At 31.1% G+C, this 23378-nt stretch overlaps 1 protein-coding gene across 1 annotated transcript; it reads right to left on the bottom strand.

The window, feature by feature from the left end:
• Nucleotides 1-15646: 15646 nt before the first annotated feature.
• On the bottom strand, nucleotides 15647-21111 carry LOC131629547 (probable inositol transporter 2). Its single transcript, XM_058900330.1, has 6 exons — nucleotides 20875-21111; nucleotides 20248-20318; nucleotides 17450-17785; nucleotides 17155-17262; nucleotides 16444-17034; nucleotides 15647-16244 (listed from the first exon to the last, which is right to left on the bottom strand). Exons 1-6 carry the CDS (start codon nucleotides 21005-21007, stop codon nucleotides 15786-15788), a joined length of 1698 nt encoding a protein of 565 aa, XP_058756313.1. The 5' UTR covers nucleotides 21008-21111; the 3' UTR covers nucleotides 15647-15785.
• Between the last annotated feature and the right edge of the window lie 2267 nt (nucleotides 21112-23378).

Here is a 23378-nt window from a genome sequence, read left to right as displayed (position 1 = left end):
ATGGCAAAGCGGTGGGAAACGTGTTTTCTTATGGTCATCACCATTGCTACGGTGATCATGTCTTTCTTCTGTCTACATAGCCCGGAACACTGTGGACCTAGGATGCTTATGCTCCCAATCATCTACATGTTACTATTTGTAGCATGGGTTATCAATCGTCATTCTTAAAATTTGCCGTATTTCTTATTTCTTAAATGTACCGTTTATTCGTCGTACTGTTCAATATAGTATGTAATATTTGTACTGTCAGTATTAAATATTGTACTATTTGTCATAATATTGCTTAATTACTCAGATAATATTTTATGTGTTTTCTGCCAGTCAAATATTCATTTTTCTGTGCATTAAATGATTTTCAGGGTTATTATCGGTAATTTTGCCCGCATACAGTAAATATTAGTTATTTATTATGTCTGTGTTTTTTTAACAAGTCATGTAAATAAACTTTCATTTTTCACATAAAACAAAAAGCAAAAACAACAAAAAAGAAAATTAACTTTGACTGTTGATTTTTCACTCTAATTGCTACATCAATACCTGGACAGTCAGTTGACAGCCAAACTGCTGGCAGTACAATTCTCAGTGTTTTGTACCATCAATCAAATCAATCTTTCACAATTCAAAATTCCAAGATTTTTGTTCTAGAAGTCTTCTGAATATCACGCGATTAGCAGAGACTCAACACTGCACAAAAATCAGGTACGCTTAACTGTCTCCTACATAAACAGTCCCTGACTAGGGTTTTCTTGTTTTTACAGGAGAAACAAGTTTTTGAGACCTCAAATGGATTTCATGCACATCCATATATCTCAAAGTACCATCATACAAATTTTCAAACTTCAATTCACTCAGACGCACCGTCAGCAGCTCAAACAGTCAACAGACGACCCGTTTGACCAAAAAAGTCAACAGACAGTCAAAAATGAAATTTTTTGTCAAAGTCCATATTTTGTCAAAGGATTCATCATTTGATCATTGGATGATCATAATTCATCAAGGAAAGATCAAAAATCAACAAAACCCTAAGATTCAAAATTAGGGTTTTTGCCTGAAAAGTCAACTCAACTTTGACTGATCATAACTCTCTCATCCTTCATCCAAAAAATTCAAACCAAAGCTCATTTTGAAGGAAATTCAATTATCTTTCAAATGCCATTGATCCCATGGTCATTGGATTCACCATTTGAAAAATATGATCAAAGACATTACAGGTCATTTTCAAAGTCAACAAAAAGACACTTTTTTTCAAAAGGACACACAAGGAGCATCAAAAATCATTTTGACATGAGACCAAAGACATTGGTTAGAGGACTCTTTGAGGTTTCCAAAAAGTGCAAGATCTCCTTCATATGACAAAAATTGAAGGATTTACACCTTGTTGAAGTTGGCTAAATTTTGGAAAATGCATAAAACCAACATTGCTCAAAAATGCATTTTTTCCAAATGGGGCAAAGTTTTCATGGTTCAAACATCATTTCCATAATATTATGGGCCTCCCACGACCAAGACTAAGCCCATAACATTTTTCATCCATTTTTGCTTGATTTTTTCTTATTTTAAGATTAAATTAAAAGGAAAAATGAAAGGATAATGGATAGCTTGTATTCCAAGCATGACTCATCAATATGACTCATTCAACTCTGTCTCAAAGCAAAATACAGCAGAGGGAGAGAAGAAAATCAAGCCATAGTGGCTTAAATGCCAAGCTACATATGTGGAAAAGTCAAGATTCTAGCAAAAGCACTTATTGCTTTCTAGCTTAGATTTTAAGCACCTCAATGCTTATAAATAGGCTAGCATACTTCAGTAGTAAAGAAGAGGAGTTCAGAAACAAAGCCTTACTCATAATACACTTGTAACCACTTGGAACTTTTTGAAAGAAATTCAAAATTCGAATTTTAGTTTCTAACTAGTTTCAGTTCAAACAAAGCATTCAAACATCATCTTTGAACATCAATAAACGTATCCCAATCAATTACAAGCCTTGAAGCTCACTAAATCGAGCTATACAGGTCATAATTTGTTCGAACTTAAATCAATTCGTATCTGGTTATCCACGCATGCTTAACAAGATGTAGACATATAGTTGAGTTTGGTTTGATGTGTAGATCATTTCTGGAAACTTAATTGAAGTTTGAACACGTATACACGAAACTACCATTTTAGGGTTCATAGTTTCAAAATTAGGGCTTTCTGAAATAGGCAAAATTAGAGGTTCTAAGTGGTACCATTGAGTTCGTATGGATCAGACGAATTGAATGGAGGGGTCGCGCCAAATTTATTTTTAGGTTTACCCCTATTCGTTATTTTGCAGGACATGTAGCTACAGCAAAAAACCGTCACTAAAACCTTTAGTGACAGTTGCAGGCCTAAGCCAACGGACGGAGGAAGAAGACGAACTCGTGGCAGCCTCTCATTGGCTGCCCTGCGCGCGTTTGTTTTTTTTTAAATATATGATTCAGTGCTTTGCAGGCTATGTACGCATCATGCTCCCTCGTTTCAGTGACCACATGATCGTTCCAGTCACATCATCCAACACTCCAGACAAAGCACTCCTTACCATGGACTCTCAATCCCTCCACACCTGATCAGTATCCTTTTATTTTCTATTTTTATTTTAATTTCTTTGTTAAATTAATTAAAATAGTTTTAAAAATCCAAAAAAATACACAAAAAATATTTTTAGACTTCTAAAATAATATATTATTTTCTGAAATAATAATATTTTATTTTTCTTCAAAATTTCAATATTTTGCATAATTAATTAGTATATATTTATATATTTGCTTTTTAATTATTCTATCCAATCAAAAAATCATAAAAAAAAATTGTTCTTCATGTTAAATATTGTTTATATATTATAAACTAATTTTCTACATATTTTGAATAATTTTCTCTTTAAGTTTTAATTATTGGTATAATTATTTGCATAATTATGTTTTAATTAACTTAAATCAATTTCAAATCAATTCCAAAAATTCCAAAAAATTAGTTTTGTTTTAAAATTAATTGACAAATATTTTGTACATATTTTAAACTTAATTTCTAGGTTTAAATCTATTTTCATCTTTTTTCTTCATTTTAATTTAATTAATCATGCATTAATTATAATTAAAATCAATCATAAAAAATCCAAAAACATGCCTTTTATTTTTCTTGCAATTTAAATTCCTAGATAAATGTATAGGATGTCAAATTCATGTAAATAGGCTAGTTTACATTTCCTGCACAATCGATGTAATAGCGTAGATTTACTTTCCGCACTTTACATTTCCGCATTTTAATTTCCAGCAAATATAAACTGCGTGTATGTCAAAGATAAAATTGAACCGTTAGATCACTAACTTCAAAGATAAAATATCTGAATCCAATCACAATCACACTTGCACCTCTTAAGGTAATCCCTTCTCATTCTTTTCAAAATCAAAGTCAAAATTCTACTGTTTTGAGTACAAAATCGAACCTTTTGTTTGTATCCGGTGAAAGGATAGATTTTTAAAGGAAATAAGGATAAAGACCTTACAACTCAGGGTAGACCTCCTAGTTTGCTTGCTCAAATCAAAACAAACAAAATTCTCATACACTGTTGTTTTTCAAAACAAAACTTTCCAAAAAGACAATACTTTGTATACATCCAAACACGGATCATTACAAAGTTAACGTTCTTTTCAAAACATCTTTCGAAAGATAAACAAGCATTTTGTATACATCCACACACGGATCATTACAAAATTCAATTTACAAAAGTATTTGAAACCACATATGAGCATTCTAAAGCAATTGAAAAGTGATCGAAAAACAAGTGAGCTAAGCAAACTTAAGAGCCCATGGATAACCATGGATACAAAGGGTGCTAACACCTTCCCTTTATATAACCTACCCCCTTACCCAGAATTTCTTAAAGGTCTTTTTTCTGTTTCTTTTATAAACCTTTCCTTAATTGGATAAAATAAAAGGTCGGTGGCGACTCTGTGAATTTTCAAAAATGCGAAAGCATTAAGCGATAAAAAAGAGTCAGTTCACGTATCTCTCCCGAACAGAGGTATGGCCCGAATTAAAAAATGGAGGTCCACAACTGTCTCTGAAGAATATCCAGAATAAGTATCAGAATTAAATCTTTGTCTTGATTGTCTCTGAACTGTCTCTGGAATATCCAGAATAAATACCAGAATTAAATCTTTGTCTTCATCGTCTCTAAACTGTCTCTGGAAAATATCCCGAACTAAGTAACAAAATTAAATTGTTGTCTTGAATGAGTGTCAAAATTAAATCGTTGACTCGATTATCTTTGCATTGTATCTAGAAGACGATAATATTCATTTGATTGTGAAATAACCTGAAAAGGAAAAGTTAGCTTTATGCAATGCCATTGATGTATGTAATGCATTGTGTAATGAGGCTCTCAAAATAAATGAGAATATTGTATGTTTTGCATGCATTTGCCATGATACATTATGAATGATGTATGGACACAACTATGTAGTTGAAGCATATTGGTAGCTTCATATAGCAACTTCTGATTTGGGAAAATTCATCCCTGTTTGTTGCTGGGGATGACGAAAACACTTCTTCGCTTTTGTCTAGAACAATTGTACTGAGGATTCATGCCTTCTGTTTAAGGATACTCCGCTGGGGATCTTCGACTCATGCTAGGGAATGAAAGCACTTCAGGAATTGCATCAAAGGCTTGTTAATTGCATCACCAAAATTCCAATTCCAGGAAGAATTTTCATCAATCATAATATCTTGACTCAACCTTATCTTCTCATTAATTGGATTGAACAACATGTATGTAATGTTTGTGAATTGCCCTGAAAATCAAAGTTCACTTTTATGCAATGTCATGATGTATGAATTGCATGATGACTTTTTTTGAAAAGAATGAGAATGTTATGCATATGCCATGAGGTATATGATGTATGAATCCAAAATCTTGTTAATGACGACAACAAATTGTAGCAGCATTTGGCGGGGAAAATAAATCCCGGACTATTGTTGGGGAATACAGAGCACAAGTCTTCCGTTTCAGTAGGAACTCCAACTTCGTACTTGAGGATGTTCAGCTGGGGATCTTTAACTTCTGCTTGGGAAAAGTAACTCTGTTGACGGATAAACCCTATTGGAATCGCATATTAGAGCATTTATTTTGATAGTATGATCATCCTTGATGTACACTACAAGTGTTGGCAATGAATGTTTGTAAGCTCGTCCATAATCCTTCGATGCACTGTCTGACTAGGTTCCAAATACAAACAATGCTGACTAAGTATTATGATTCTGAAAGGAGACCGCTGAGGAGTCTTATAAGGTGATATATAAACTCCTCTAGGGAACTATGCACCGTATAATCTATTGAGGAAAGCACCTATGTTGAAGGACAACTTCCATGGGGAAACCAAACATTCCACTGGGGATGGTAACATGATTATGTGGGGATATGATCCTGTGAAACCGGCTCCGTGGAGGCGCATGGATGACTCGAACATTGCCCTAGCGGTTGTAGTAACTGTCATTCTTGTTTTTATGCATGAATTTTTTTGGTAAACATCAATCATATTCAAACGCATGTGTTTGTTCGAAATAACCAACAGATGCTTACACAGACAAAATAGGGGAAGTACATATAGACTTGTATTAATTGGGACACCAATAAGTATTGGTCGAAGTATCAAGCAAGCATAGCTTTGCCCCAGCCAGTAGGGACTTTGAAGAGATTCGCGCTCATGAGGACCTTCTGAAATATGTACTATCATAGGTAACTTGCCCCCAGTATCATAAACTTAGGAACAATGCCCCTGGTTGATCGGGAAGTAGCTTCAGACATGCTTGGGTGAATGCCCCTAATTGCTCGATGCTTCTGAGAGATTCTTCGAATCTTGACCTGATTTCCCCAGATTGATTGGACAAAAACATGTCATGCCCTTGTATACATTGGCTTTTAGCCGACTGAGTCAGGTGTAGCAGATATTACTTCTGAAGTGATTTTGTCTGTCGGGAGGACTTTTAGTCATTAGTCATACCCTATGCAGATTCTTCTTAATGCCAAGCATTTGAATGTATGTAGACAAATATGTTTAATAGTGAAACTCATAAGATGAGATGCATATGTCTCTCTTGAAGTTTTAAAAACATTTTTAGTAAAACCAGATTTGTAAGAACGTGATATCAACTCAGGTTTTTATGGTAAAACTTAAGGAGTCAGGATACCTTTTGGTAACAGTATGCTTTAAAACTAACCATGCTTCAATTAGGACTTTTGAGAGTTGTAACGTGGCCTGGTCACGGTTTTAGAAACAAATGATAATGGCTCGAAGTATATTTGCACCCAACCCAATCTCCGTGATATTTTTCGGTCCTATGCTCAGTTAACTACGCATTTAAGTCCTAGCAGAGTTTGGAATTGTAACACCGACATTTGGTGATGGTTAAAGCACCAGAAGTTTATTTGGAAATGCACTCATCCCTTTTTTGTAATATTTTTCTTTTGTTAAGGGTTTGTAGTAACCTCTTTTTGGCTTTGTTATCCCTAATGATCCAAAAGTCCATCCTTCTAGACATCCACAACATTAGCAATCTTGTTATGATTCGGTATGGGAGCATTGATCACATTAGGGGTCGCAGGAGGGTCAAACTCAATTTCCCCAGCATCGGTCATATCTTGGATCTTAATCTTCAGTTCCCAACAACTATTGGTATCGTGCCCAGGACTATTGGAATGATAAGCACATCGCACATTTGGATTGTGCTTAGGAGAAGAAGTGTTGATGTTTTGAGGAGGATCCCTCACAGAAATCATTCTTGCCTTCAACAGATGTTGCAACGCCTAAGCTAGTGACATGTTGATCTCGGCGAACTGACACTTAGGTGCGTCCGGCTTACGTTATCTACCTTGTTGTTGTACCGACGCATGATTAGAGACCAGGATTACCCCAACGGTGTTGGATTCATTCTTTTCATTATACGGTTTCTTTGTAATACTAGAGGACGCAGCCACCTGAATCTTACCACTTAGAATACCGCTTTCCACATGTTCTCCAGTCAATATTAAGTCAATGAAACCAGATGAAGAACTTCCAAGCAAATGACTATAAAAAGGACCAGTCAGCGTGCTCATAAACATATCAACCAATTTCCTGTCAACTAAAGGAGGTTGAACTCTGCCTGTTTCTCTAAATGTCCTGAAGCAATTAAAGGTCCTAGAAAACCTAGGGTTTTACCAGAAAGTATATAAGGGATTAGTACCTGGGAAGCATAAACTGCTTTTTGTTCTTTAGTAAGTTTTGGGGGTGTTATAAACTCTTGATTCCCATAAGTGATGAGTTTGTTGGTTGGAACGCTTTGAGAAGTTGAACCTTTAGAAGTTCTTGTTTCTCTGCTGCTCTTGGATTTCTTCTTTTGTTTGTCCGGTGACATTGTTGCAGATTTGGAGCTTTAATGGAGTTTTCTGAAGAAAAGAAAAGCGTAAGTTCAAGAAAGAAGAAGATTTCTGGATTGTTGCTAAAAAGAAGAATGAAAAATGAAGAAAAAAGATTTTATAATGAAGAGTGGAGGCAAGAGCAGTTACACCTCACGGAAGTAGTGGGGCACGTGTCCAAATCCTGTGAAGAAGGTGGAGAGATTGTCAATCAAATCTTCTTGGAAGTTGATACTCATGATGAGCAACTGCTGCACGCACTTCTTGATTAGATGTTTTCAAAAAGAAAATCATAATTGATTGTGACATAATGACCTGAAGGTTAATGAAAGGTCTTTGGTCGAAATTTGGTGATTACAAGAAATTTCCATTTCTGCATTCATTCAAAATAGACATTTACTGGGGGCAATTCCGAAGGTAATTTAAGTATGTCACATTTTAAATAAGTTAGCATAAAAAGTGGCTTCATAAAAGCTATTTTTATATTTATCCTTGTAAGAGGAATTAATATGTCGAAGTAAAATCTAGGATCAAATGTATAATATAAGAGTTTTAAAATAAATTGGAGAAGTGTGCTTCGACGGCTGCTTTGGATGATTTCAAAGCTTTGAGCAGGAAAGTTTGAAATTTGAATTGGTTTCTTTTCGCCAGAAGGACGCGTGGTATCATCAGAAGGTCTTATCGTTTGAAATATCGAACGTGGCATGCATCTATGTAAAGACCGTTAGGGTCGAATTATTATAAATAGGAGTCTTAGATGTTAAGATTCACGTGTTTTGCATGGTATACAAAAAATTACTCAAATACTCGAAGTACCGGAGCGAGAGAAAAGAGTCTGTTGATTATGTATGTATGAAAACACCATTGTTTTCCTTTAAAGTTTATTTACAATTTCATCAATACCATTTAGTCTTTCGTCATTTATTTCTCTTTGCTTTAAGCTAGAACCTTTTATATTTCTGTCGAACCTTTACCTTTCTGCACTTTATAATCTTGCAAACATTTAAATTCAGCCCTTTATATCTTACCCAGTATTCATAGTCGAAAGGTTAATCCTTTCATCTTAGTTTCTTTTGTAAAGAAATATTGTTTACTTTGATGAGTCAGAATAATGCTTACTTACAAAACAAACTTAAAGAAGACTAAAACATTAAGACACATTCCCATGATCAATCTAGTCGATCCTGTAAGTTACCAAATTATAGAATTTGGAAGACTAGCGGTTGTTTGTTAGAAATCACTGGTAAACAGTTACATAGTTAAAATTTTGCGTAACAGAGGAAAAGTAGGTGATGTAATCGATTACATCATTTGAGGTAACCAATTACATTACTGAAGCTGATAGATTTTCTAAACTTTGAAAATTTGTAACTTTTGACTCGGGTGTCCGTTTGACGCGTCGTTTGAACTTCCGGGAAGCTGAAATTATTTCCTATCTAATAAAATTAATTTGAACAACTTTTGAAAACATTTTAAAATTTGTGTTTGTTCGGTATCGTGTGATAATGTGAAGTGTGAATATTGTTGTATGTTGGTGTACCGAACGATGTGGTTATAGATTGCAGATTTCTATAATAATGATGATATTGTTGCTGCCACTGATTTTTGGCGTTTGAGATGGAGGTTATTCCTCGTTGATAATTAGTTGATGTTGTCGTATTTTGTGAAAGTTGCATTGTTGAGTCGCATTTATTGCATTTTTAAGTTGGCCTGGATTGGCAAAATTAAGAAGGAGGCTTATGCCTTGTTTATGCCTATATCAATTGGAAATTTGTGAAGGGGACTTATGTCCTGTTGGTACCACATGCATTTGCACAGTGTCAGTTGCATATATTTTCATAATGATGATACTATGTTTAATTGGTTGTGAATGAATGACAATATGCTGTTGGCCGATTAAAGATGTATTATGTCGAGAAGTGGTGAATTGTGTCTGATCTTATTCTACTATAATTATTATCATGCATTTTCTTATATTGTTCGATATCTCACCCCTTCTGTTTGAATGTTACTCCTATGTTGGCAACGTGTAGGTAATCATGAATGAAGGCTAATTACCTTCAATAATCGGATTCGGTGTCGTCGCTTTGATACGTAACACTCGGGGGATGAACTCTAACTATTTTACTATTTGTTTCGTTGTTGGATTTTAAATTTGTTGGTTGAAGTATATTTACGACTTGATGCTGATTATGTTGGATTAAGAGGTTATAGTTTGATGCTGATTATGTTGGATTAAGAGGTTATAATATTTTAAAGTTGAATTATGATGAATTCCGGTGGTTAATTAAAGTTGTTTTTAAAGATTAATTATGTTGTGATCGGTTCATCCAAGTTAATAGTGTTATGTATCTATCTGCTTAAAAATGTGATCACTTTGTATGAAGTTTTTAGAATGTAGCGTCCCATTTGATGTTGTTTGATGTTTTAATAACTCTGATTGTTTATTTAATATAACACATGGGGAAATGGAGAATTACATCCTTGCCTTTTATCGCTCCATTGTCTTTCTTGTACCAACAATTCTTGGCCACATGACCACATTTTTCACGGTTATAGCACTACACATCTTTTTTCTCTTCTTTTTCTTTCTAATAGGAGTTTCCTTATCCTCTTTTCGAGGAATCAGAAGCCCTATCATTGACCTTATGCTTTTGAGGGTTCGACCAAGATTTTTTCCTTGAGTCTTGTCTCATTTTCCTTTGAACTTGTTGGAAACACCATGCTTCTTCCATGTCTGGGTCTGTAGAGCTTGTATCGAATCTTGAACCTTTTTCCTCTAGACAATACGTAACTCATGTGCCTCCAACGAACAAACCAAATGTTACAATTTCATAGTTTCAAGATTGTTGGATTCTTGAATAGCTACGATAACGTGATCAAAGTGAGAGGTTAACATAAGCATTACCTTTTAAACTATTGTCTTGTCAGTAAGGGTTTCACCACAACCTTTCATGAGATGAACAAGATTCTGCACCTTCGTGACATAGCCTGAAATCTTTTCTTCTTCTCCCATCTGTAGTAATCCATATTGCCTTCGTAATGTTTACAACTTGACATTTTTAACCTTCCCACCTCCTTCATAATACTTGACAAGAATATCTCATGCCTTCTTTGCCAATTCAGCATAAGAAATCCGATCTAAATTCTCCACATCTACCGCCGACTGAATACAATGCATAATCTTGTAATTTTTCTACTTCGTATCCTTGTAACGGACTCTTTAAGCATCAGTTGTGTTATCAGCAAGCTCAAGGACGTTGTTGTTGACCACTTCAAGGGTTTTATGAAAACCGAACAAGGACTTCATCTTCTTGCTCCGTTGGTTCCAATTTTTTTCCGTCAAGGATTAGAAGAGAATTGAAAATGCCATTGGTGTCATTTATCTCTACAACGATTAATTAACTACCCATGATCCCGAAAACACAATCACCGACGTGTGATTCTTAAAAAACACGACTAGGAACCTAATCGGAGCTCTAGATACTAACTTGTTAGTGCATGAGTCACTTTTAGTAGAGAGAAAATAATAAGGATTGAAACAAAATTTATTATTATTATACATATAAAATAAAAGATTGAAGAGAGATAAAAAAAGATTCACACATAATCTCCACCATTTATTTTAAAATCCAATGGTTGAGATTCATTCTCACATTCTCATATAAAAAATGCATTCTCATATGATATGCCATATATATATATATATATATATATATATATATATATATATATATATATATATATATATATATATATATATATATATATATATATATATATATATATATATATATATATGAGGGATCAAATTACACCAACAAGTTACACTAAGTATTACACTCTTTTATAACCATTGATTGTACTTTAATCCAACGGTTATCATATGACCTCTATTTGACTCATTATTCACATGATTCTTTCTAAAGATAGGTTCCTCTATTTTTGGTAATAAATAACAATATGATTTTAAATATTTAATAAATAAAAAAATTAGAATTCTTAAATACTTCTAAAAAAATTATTGATTATTAATAAAAAATAGTTTCTTCTTATTTTTAAAATAATCAACAATTGTATTTTCTTTATATTAATTTTTATTATATTCAACTAAAGTAAATAATAAATTATGATTTTAAATATTTATTAAAAAAAATCATAATTTTTAATAAAAAAATATTATTCTTAATTTTAAACAAACTTATCTTTTATTTAAATTCTTTAATGTTTTTAATACGATTTTGTACATTTTATAATGTACATTTTTTATAGTAAGAGATTACAACATAATTATTATGTACATTATATTCACTATTTTATTTTTTATTTAACATTTTTTAATACAATTTTGAAATTTATTTTAAAACTTATAAATTTCATTGTGTATTTTAAGTGGGTAAATACTGTTTTATATAATAAAAATTAAAAATTATTTTTTTAAATGGATAAGAAATTAAAAAAAAAACGTGAATTTTAATATTTAATAATATTTTCTAAACAAAACAAAATTTTATCCATGTTTTTTTTAAATCAAGTTCAATTACATATAAATTCAACTAATACTTTTTAAACAATAGTATGCAATATTATAAAATAAATTAAATAATATTTTTTTAAGTGGTTAAAACTAAAAGAAAAGTTAAATTTTAATATTTTCTAAGTACAACAAAATTTTATTCACTTTAAGCACACTATGAAAATCTATAAATTTTTACATAGATTACAAAATCGTATTAAAAATATTAAAGAAATGAAATAAAAAAGAAATTCATTTTAAAATTAAAAAAACTATTTTTATTAAAAAATATGATTTTTTAAGAAATATTTAGAATCATAATTCATTATTTGCTTTAGTTGAATATAATAAAAGTTAATATAAAGAAAATAAAAAAAAGTGAGATTATTTTAAATATAAGAAGAAATTATTTTGTATTAAGAATCAATAATTTTTCGAAATTATTTAAGAATTCATATTTTTTGGTTTATTAAATATTTAAAAAATCATGTTTTTATTTATTATCAAAAATAGAGGAAACTATTTTTAGAAAGAATCATGTGAATGATGAGTCCAAAAGAGGTTATTTAATTACCGTTAGATTAAAGTACAATCAATGGTTATAAAAGAGTACCCATATGTTTTTTGAGACTTTTGGCGAAAATACCAAAATACCCTCAGACTTCGGAAGTGCACATCCGAACGCACCTTTTATTGAAAAAAAATGGTGATTTCGTATATGCACTTTTGAAGACACCTTTTTTTTCAAGAAAATGTGACTTCGCATGTGCACTTTCGAAGGCACATTTTTTTCAAGAAAAGGTGCTTTCGCATGTGCACTTCCAAAAACACCTTTTTTTCAAGAAAAGGTGACTTCGGATGTGCATATCCGAAAACATGTCTGGGACAGAGAAATAAAATCCTTAAAACCAAATCAACAAAGCATATATTCATCATAAATTATCGAAATTACATATCTAGTTCAACAAAATTTTAACGTTACATATTGTTATAGTTGAGGACGTCACAACATTTTGATAACATCTTCTCCCGATCTTTGAAGCTTCGTATCCAACTCTATCGGGCCCTTTGAAGAATATTGTTGAAAAGTTGTTCACATAACCTTTAAATCGCCGTCGTTCTTGAGATCAAATGGGGTGAACTTTAATTTTCCTTCAGTTTCAAGTGAAGGTGAACGATACTCAAGTTTGACCACCTTTCGATTTTTTGGATATTGCAAAAGAGATTTCAGTCTCGGAATCAACTCGGCGACCGAGGTGTCATACGAGAACCTAAATTGAAGCAGCATCGTGTAACACTAAAGTAGACAAAAGCAAGGTGAGGATAGGTTTGAGTCAGTTCTGATTGTGGTTTGTGATGTTGATAAATGCTTTAGAGACCATATTTATAAACTTTTTGGAGCAATATTGACCCAATAAATCTTATCTTGCTATAAGGGCATATTTCGGAAATGCAAATGCGAAATAAGCACTAATGTTTTTTTTTTTAAATTGAAGGTTCCTTCGGATGTGCATATCAGAATTATGCAAAACCACAAGGGCATTCTGTTATGGCAGAATTAGCATCAAATCAACATAGAAAAAATAAAATCGATAAGAATAAACATTGATTACATGAAATATAGACATATTATATATGTACTGAATCATATTAGTTTTACATTCTTCACGATAATACATTCAAAAAATGATTCGGTTACATTCTAAAATGCACCGAACGAATTCTCACCGCTTAAATATAAAACCAAATCTTTCTTCAACTTCTCCCTATTTGCTTCTCTCTCTCTCTCTCTCATGCTTCATCATTTCTCCGAACTCCACCATCCTTTCAAAAAAGTGATTCGGCCAAGTATCCGCCTCTTTTGTATGATGTGCCATCCACTGACATGCTGTAGCCGGAATAGGACACCCCAGTTTCAAATAAACTTGTTCAAAGTGGTGCGATCACAACAAATGCTTGCCTTCTACTATTGCCATTGTTGGACCTTCCAATCACAACGCCAAGCCCACGTTTGCTAGCTTCAATTTGGATCCATTCAAGCAAATGTTGACGAGAGGTGAAGGTCATTTCATTTGTAAATTGTTGTCGAACATCTATCACAACAACAATCGTTTTAACATTGTCCTTCACCTCATTTGACTTAGCATCTTCATTAACCTTCTCCGAAACCTTCACACCAGCTTTGAGAATGTTGTCGGGGTGCATCCTACCTAACACGGGCAAAAAACATGAATTCTATTAAAATAGATTTTTGAGTTCTGTAACAGACATTTTTTTCGGAAATGAACATCCAAAATAAGTTTGGTGGAATTCGGAAGTGCATATTCGGAAGTGCATTTTTTTTGGAAATGAACATCCGAAATAAGTTTGGTTATGGAGTGAAAGAAAATGAATGAAATAGTGGTATTGGTAATAATGCATCAACCTTATATAGCAAGGGTATTTTCGGATATGCATATCCGAAAATACCTCTAACATTTTAAATCCAACGTTTACATAATAAAACGTTAAAAAAGATGATTTCAGATTTGCATATTCGAAACATCTTAAAAATGTAAAAAAAAAAAAGCGTTCGAATATAAGCTTTCGAAAAATATTTTAGAATTTTCAAACTGGTTTTTATCATATAGGAGTCGCTTAAAAAATTCCCTTTGAATAAAGCTTGTGTGCATTTTAAATACTATTGTATAATTAATTTTGACCTTTCATATGTTAAGACAGGTACGAGTTTATTTTAAAAAACAAGGAAATGTTAACCAGTGCTTTTGGGGCACTCTTTAAATTATTAAAGTGGTAAGTTTTTATTGAAATGCGTGTATTCAATGCATTAAAAGTGTATTGAAAATTAAAATGTTAACTTTTATAAAAAATATTTTTTTTATTTAATATGTTTAAAGAATGCTCTGAGGACACTGATTAGCAAGAAAAAAAACAATTAACAGTAGTAACTTGAAAAAGAAGATTATAGTTATAGAATATAAAAAGTGGGAAAGAGAAAAAGTGGTTCAATTCTTCCCATAAAGGGGAATAATATTATTGGAGAAAGAATCAAAAGTGAGTGATATATCATATGATAGAAATAGGAAATTTCATATATCCGAATTGAAAGTTGATGGATATTATTTTCGATTTGCAATGCAATACAAAGTTTTTTAAAAACCAATTTTTTGCTTGCAAATTCCATCATGTATTGGAACTGCAAAAATAATTGTATTGAAGAGAAAAGTGTAATGGCATTTTTGAAAGTAGGTGGTGGAAATGCTAAAATTGAATGGTGTTTTTAATATTGTTCAATGTATAATATGATTTTATATATTGCGTAACATCTCCGTCTCGTTTAAATTTGTCTCGCAAAAGTCTGTAAATAATAGAGCAGACATAGTTAAAAGTGTGAGCCTGCTGATAAAGTGAAAAGTAATATTAAAGAGCCAAGGTAATTAAAAAATGCAGACCCAAAACTTTAACAAACTCTGCCAAAAAAATATAAATAAAACGGGCATGTATGCAGGCCCCGAACCATTTTACCACCTCGAAGGTATGCACGCTTAGTAAAGAGCATATATATTAGGAAAACCAATTCCCACTTATCACATAAAGAGTGTATTAGGGCAACAAATCAAATGTGATTATTATCATTAATCCTCATTTCATGAGGATTTCCAACAATCACTTTTTATAAAAAGTCCTCATTTGAACCAAAAAATATTCATCCATGTTCAAAATCACATTAACACCATACTTCACTTTCAACAAATTTAACCATTCAATTCAAAACAGACACATTACAAATCAAGAGTTATGAAAACGATCATAAAACTAGACACAATTATTATTTTCTTCTGATTCACAGACTCACTACTTTTCTCTCTTCTGCCAAAACTTAATTTGCACAAATCTCTTCTCAAGCATGCTCTCCACTTCTTCTATTGGAACCCCCTTAGTCTCTGGCACAAATACAATCACAAAGAAAACCCCTATAAATGCAATGATTCCAAAGAGCAAGAAAGTCCAAGCTGGTCCAATTGCCTCAGTCAAAGTTAAGAAGGATTGAGATACAATAAGGTTGGAAACCCAAACTGTTGTAGAAGCTATTCCTCCGCAGACGCCTCGGTATCTTAACGGATAGATTTCGGAGTTAACAACCCATGGAACTGTCCCCATTCCTGGTGAGAAGAACATGATGTAGAGTGCAAGGCCTATTAGCGCAATCCAACCAAAGTTGCTTGGACATCCTCTTGTGTACCATGCTCTATGATCCTTCGCACACATGTCGTTCGTAGAACCGCTCGAGATTACACACGCCCCCGGTTGGAGCTGCAATTTTCAAAGTTAATAATATTGTTAATATATAATAAGTCAAATTTTAATATCTTATGTGACAAGTCAGACACAGACATAAACACGCCTCTGAAAAAATGTGTGTGCCTGTGTCTGTGTCTGGTGTATTTGTCTGTGTGTCAGTGTTTCATAGTTTTATTTCGTGTTTCATGAAAGTTGGTAAAATGAGAGATACCTTGTTAGGAGCAGCACAAAATCCACAAGTTGAAGAAGCCTTTAAGCATGTCATACAATCCCATTTATCATTATTCACCGCTGTTTTGAAATCGGGGCATGTGTTATTCCTAAAACTCATGCTATCGTCGAAACTAACCATAGGTGAATGAATTTCAGCCTGACGGAAAGTAACCGTTAAAAGAACCAAAGTGCACACGACACCAATCAAACTAATCAATGCGAGTTTCTTCCTTCCGGTCTTATCGATGAAATATATGCTCAGAATCGAACCAAATGCGTTGAGGCCGGAAGTGATTAGTGACAGAAGAAGTGCTGTTTTGTTGGATGCAAAACCAGCCAATTGAACAATTGAGGGACTATAGTACATGACTGTGTTGATACCACTAAATTGTTGAAAGAATGCAAGTCCTACACCAGCATATAAACCTCTTCTTACTGATGTTGTTTTAAGAAGCTGTATCATGCTTATTTTCTCTGTATTCTTCAGTTCCGCATCAACCGATTCTTTTAACGCTTGAATTTCGTTGTTGAAGTCCTCAACGTTGTCGTATATCTTTCTCAGAATTTGTTTTGCTTCTTCCTCTTTTCCCTGTTAAAGACAACACATTTCAATTAGCATTTTTATGTGGACCATCAGATCAAAGTCGACCGATGCAAAGTCTAGATTATGTGACCGCATAAAATGCGCGATGAAGGATGATGAACTAACCTGACGGTACAACCAACGAGGCGATTCTGGGAGGGTCAACATGAATATAATCTGTATGACTGCAGGTGCTGCCGCTACTCCTAACATCCACCTCCACGGGTGTGGCGCCTGAATAAAACAAGAGATGATTCAACGATAAGATGTTCATTACAAAGAATACATAATCATTTTATATAGTGATCATGAACGACAGACAAATCATAACTAACTTGTAACAAAATTAACTAACTAATAACTAACTATAACAGATATAACAACTAACGCAACTAACTCAAATAACGGAATATTTAGTTACCTTAGTAAAGGCCAAGTTGATGAGATAGGAAAGGAACTGTCCACCAGTAATGAGAAAACTGTTGAGACTAACAAGAGCACCTCTAACTCTAGTTGGTGAAGTTTCTGAGATGTACAAAGGAGAAGCCATGGAGGCCATTCCAACACCAATACCAACAAGGACTCTACCAAGAATGAGAACAGCTGGACTTGGAGCAAAAGCCATCACAAGAGACCCTAATAAAAAGAGGGTATCTGCAACAAGGATTGATATTTTCCTTCCAAATTTGTCATTCATCCATCCACCAACTGAAGCTCCTATGATTGCTCCAGCTATTGCTGTACTCACTATTGCTTCCTGTTACATTTTTTTCCATCATCATATACATATCAATTTGTTTCAATTGAGATTTCAACCCATGTTGAACATAATTTTTTTTTGCAAAAAAATTTCTTAATACTTTTTGTTATTTTGTCTCATTCTTTACATAAGTTAATTGATTTTTCTTTAAAATTTAAAATTTTATTCAATTAAAAAAATTTAATTGAATACTTTTAAGGGTTAAATATACAAAACAATTAAATATAGGCGAAATTCGCTTTTCCCTTGTAAATTTTTTTTTTTTCGAACACACGTTTAGGGGGATAATCCAAACAAAAAAATATTAAACGAAAAAAAATATTATCAGGGGTAAAGCGAATTTCGCCTATATTACAGGGTGAAAGGTAGTATTAACCCTACTTTTAATTTTGATTTTTTTTGTTTGAACATATTCAATAAATACAAGCAAAACATTTAAATTAAATTCTGTTGGTTGGTTCAAAGCTGTTGAGCCATCAAATTTGGTTTGGTTTTAAAAGTAATTCAAAAAAAATTCAAAAATGGAAAAAATAAAAATCGAATCTGAATTTGATTTCGTATACCAAAACTGTTACGTTACTGATTTCAAAACTTTATTTTTAAGGAAATTATTCTTTTTAATTCGTAGCAGATTTAATAAATTTCCTTTTAACTTTTTCTTTTTTTAAGAATAATAACAATTGAAAATTTTATCATGAGAATAATAATAATACAAAGAATAACATAACAGATAAAATAAATCTTTTTGAATGAAACAAACGTGTAAATTTGTCTTTTTACAATTGTGGTTTTCAACTTTTTCATTGATTGTTGGGCACTATCCTCTATAGGGCCAATTCAACATTTTATTCAAAAATAGATATAATTACAATGGTATACTACATTGTTAAAGATTTTGATTTTATGATTTTGTAGTAATGTGTGGATACAGAATAAAACATGAAATTTGAACTTTCAATTCAAAAATATTTATAATTTTATTTTATGATTTTCAATTCAAAAATAAAATATCAAATTTCAATGAGGGAGAAAAAAGTATTTTAATTTTTAAAATAGAAAAAACTAGTCATCATATTCATTAAAATTGATTTCTCTCTTTTTTTTTAAATATATTTCAATAACTTTATTGTAAGTCTTAATCAAAAGAAAGTGTTAGGATTTCAAGTGATAAAAGTGTTGAAGATTATTGAAAGTTGACATTTTTATTTATGTTTTCATTTTAATGATAGTAGGTACAGAAAAACATTTATTCTAGACTTTGAAAATATTTATGTTTATGTCCAACCCAATAAAGACAATTTTTTTATAAAAAAAAAGATTAGGTTAAAACACTTTTTTTAATGAAAAAAAAACTTTTTTATATATAAGCCAAAGTTAAACTTTTTTAGAAAGTCTATTTAACAAAAAGTGTTGTGTTTTTTAAGGATTTAATAGAAATACATTGACACTGTAAAGCAGTTTTACACTGTCAGTAAAATTCAAACTGTTAACTTTTATAAATGTTTGACTTTTTCTTTAAATAACATTTAAAGTATTTATTTTCAAAGGTTGTGATGCACTGACTGTGTAAAGAATTTTACACTGACAGTACACTATTTTTAAGCTCGTTTTTTAAACCTACTTTAAAACTTTAATATACTATTCTGAAAAATAATTTAATTTAAATATATATTAAGTTTTTAAATAAAATTATATTTTAAGGTATTATACAAAATCTTAAAATTTAATTAATTTTACTAACATATTATTTTGTTAGTTTATTTAAATATGTGTCAGTTTATTTATTAAAAAATATTTATCTTATCTAGTACAGTCTTGTTTTCTATTTTAGAAATCTGATTAAAAAATATTGATATAAAATAAGCTTTTACTATATTTGTATATCATATTTTAAAATAAAATGACTAGACTCATAATCTAGAATAATAATAACAAATAACCTAATTCTCGTAGAGTCTAGTTTGTTCTAATCTATTTTTATCCAAAAATTATAAATAAAAATAAAAATAAAAATAGTTAGTATTAAATTGATCTTATCCATTAAACCAAGATAGGTTAAAAATAATTATATAAAAAAAGTAAACCTATCTAAAACAAAGAAAAAAAAAAGAAAATAATAAATTTCTTTTTTATTCGTTTACTAAGCTGCTAGTCAAACCATCACTAAAAAAAATCTTTTAAAAAAAATAGAAAATTGATATTTTTTAAATAAAAAATTTGGACATTTTTCAACACACATTATTCTATGCAATTTTGATTCAATCAATTCAATTCAATTCAATTCAATGGTGATTATGAAACAGAAAACATGCAAAGGCATTAAAGTTGGTGGCTGTGAAGCAGAGAACATGCAAGGGCATTAAAGTCCATTAAAGTAAAAGTTGAAATTCACAAGAAAAAAGTGATTTGTTTGAGAAAAAGTGAAATAAAATTCAATAAATCTCAAGCAATTTATTTACCTGAAGCCATGTCTTTCTATCTACTGCTTTAAAGTCATCTCTAATATACAAAAGAGCTCCAGATATAACCCCTGCATATACCCACCAATTAATTAATAACAATAATCCAGTCAAATAAATAAATAATAATAATAATAATAATAATAATAATTATTATTATTATTATTATTATTATTATTATTATTATTATTATTATTATTATAATTCATTTAAATAAAAATAACAGTAGCATGCATTGAATTGAAATTCTTGTAAAAAAAAACAATAATATTTTATTAAGTTCAAAATTGTAATCTTGTATATATAAGATTAATAATAAGAACAATGATACTAAGGTTTTAAGATACGGCGTAACAAAATAAGTATTAATATCAATATTATTTATGAGTTAATTCATATCACAACAACTGCAATCAATATCGTTGTATCAAAAATCGCAAGAATCTTTATGTGAACTTAAAAGAAATTTCAAAGTTTTTAGAATGAAAATAAATGGTTAGAGAAAACAAAGGGAAAACGCAAAGATGCTTTAGATGATAAAAAAACTAATTACGAAAAATCAGAGAATAATAAAATCTCAAAAAAATGAAGTATAATAATAATAATGATAATGAAAATTAAAATTACCAGTGTCATATCCAAAAAGAAGGCCACCAATTCCAGCAGAGAAAGCAAGACGAAGAACATAAGGATTTTTCCATGAAAGAGACAAACATTCTCTGAAAGCAGACATATCTGCTTCTGGTACACCTCCTTCCATGGTTTATATATGTGTTCTTCCTTCGAGAAGAACAAAAAAGAAGAGAAAACAATCTCGTGATTTTAACGTTATAGGTTTTTTCAAATGGTTTGTGTTTTTGGTTTGAGAGAATTGGATATATTTATAGATGGAAAAGTGTGATGGACATTAACTTTAATGGGCCTAAAAATTGTTTTTTGTTTTTTTTTTTGTTTTTTTGTTATTCAATTAATTTTAATTTTGAAATTTAGTATTGACAATGTGGAATGACCTGGGTTTTATAGATAAATAGTTTGTTTTTTTTAACACTCCCATTTTTGTAGAGATTTGGATTGATACTGTTCATTTTCTGATTATAGAATGACAAGTCATTTTTTCTAATAATAATAATTTATTTTAATATAAATAATTTTTTTTTGCCTAAAATATCGTCTTCATCTAAAACTAACTCTTCGTGAGTATTTAAAAATTTATTTTTTTATAAAATCAAGTAAAGTTAATGATTTAATTAACGAATTTAATTAATGTTAGTAATTTTTATTGGTTATTTTAGAAATTGCATTTTTAATTTCCTTAATGTTATACATTTATTTGACCAAAAAAAATAAAGTGTGTATTTAATATCTACTAGAATCATTTTGACACGTGTAACAAATAAAATATTTTTTTTACACATTATATTAATAATTAAATATTTTTGTACCATAAAAAATTTGTGTGTTTTTAAGATATATCAATTTTAATCCTTCGAACTTAATCGATCGGTCATACTGATTGAACCAGAAATGAGATAAGTCATTAATCTGATCTGATTGTTGAATTAGATAAATGGTTGACCCGGTAGAAACAGTCAAAATCAGCCAAAATTAACGAACCGATCATTTTAGATAGTTAGTAGGTTAAATGAATATTTTTTCTTTCAACAAAACAATGTCCTTTTCGATATATATATATATATATATATATATATATATATATATATATATATATATATATATATATATATATATATATATATATATATATATATATATATATATATATATATATATATATATATATATATATATATATATATATATATATATAAAAGTAAATTTTGTTCAAAATTTATTTTAAACAACTTTCTCTGTTTAGAATTAAATTTATTAGACGCTATTATTTTGTTATTCAGTTTTTTTTTTCCTTTCAAGATTTTGTTATACAGTTTATATTGTGATTAAACTTTATTTACAATTTATGTGGATTTGTATTATGTACTATTTCATCGTGTGTGATGTCTATCTTTATAATTTTAATTTAAAAAATAAACTTATGAAATTATGATATTTTAAAATTTTGAAATTTTTCTAGGTATCTTGATTTTTTTATAGACCTGTTCATCTGGGTCGATCGATTTAATAACTATATATATATTTTTGTTATAGAGACCAATTTATTCAACCGAGTTATTCGGTTTAATCTGATTTTGTTATGCGGTTCGACCAGTAACTCACTGGTTCAAACAATAAACAAGTGACCCAGTACCCTCACCGACTTAATAATCGGTCTGATTTTTAAAATATTTGATCTTACCGATGATCTGAAAGTGTAAGTGGCCGGCAGTATGTCCGTAGCTTTGAATGATCAACGGATGGGGGGTGTACCTGCTGACACCCCGATGCTTAAGTTAGTTCGGGTAAAGATGTAAGTGAGAAAAGGGTAAATAATCAAATACCCGACCCTTGTGCAGAGGAGGGTATTTATAGTGAGCCCATAGTGCTTGGCCTATGGTCTTCGTTATATGGGCTAAGTGTCCAGGCCCATAATGGATGACTGCTAGGATTCCCACGTGAAAGTAGGGATGAGCAGCTTGTGCTCATTGTCCTGTGTCAATTTCCCCACAAATCCCGGATCATGAATGGACTTGCTCGTTACAAAGGGCAAGACAGTTTTGCCAGTCATGGGAAGCGTGGGGTGCCATAGATATGAGCCCATGAAGTCATGACCAAAATTCCAATGCTTAGAGAAAATTCTGCCAGCATTTTTAGACCTACAAAGTAAATGACTCTGTGGCCATTTTTCTTTAAGATCCATTGTGAATTTAACAAAACACCAAACACCAAAGTTGTAGAGGATGTTCAGGGCTTTCCAAAAAGTACAAGAACTCATTAATAACATTTGTGATCTAGGAGAATCAAATTTAAGAAGAAGGTTCCATGAAGATATTCTTAAAGTCATTTTTCATATCCAAGCCATGTTGCAAACTCATCCAAACCTGCAAGATCCCTATGTTATAGGTCCAATTGCTTGCAAATTTTTCTTTAATTAAAAGACTACACACACTTTAGAGCCATTATCCAAGTGATTAAGACTTTGTTCACAAGATCATTCCATTTTAGGCATAGAGGTT

Source organism: Vicia villosa, unplaced genomic scaffold (genome assembly GCF_029867415.1).
Source record: "Vicia villosa cultivar HV-30 ecotype Madison, WI unplaced genomic scaffold, Vvil1.0 ctg.000579F_1_1, whole genome shotgun sequence".
Lineage (NCBI taxonomy): Eukaryota > Viridiplantae > Streptophyta > Magnoliopsida > Fabales > Fabaceae > Vicia > Vicia villosa.
This window is presented reverse-complemented; position numbering and strand designations above follow the sequence as displayed.

Excerpts from the sequence above, each read along its gene's own strand:
- LOC131629547 (XM_058900330.1), bottom strand. The coding sequence starts at position 21,007 with ATGGAAGGAGGTGTACCAGAAGCAGATATGTCTGCTTTCAGAGAATGT. Across the intron at positions 20,319-20,874 it reads TCTTTTTGGATATGACACTG|GGGTTATATCTGGAGCTCTT; the intron begins GTAATTTTAATT and ends GGGTATATGCAG. Across the intron at positions 17,786-20,247 it reads ATAGAAAGACATGGCTTCAG|GAAGCAATAGTGAGTACAGC; the intron begins GTAAATAAATTG and ends AAAATGTAACAG.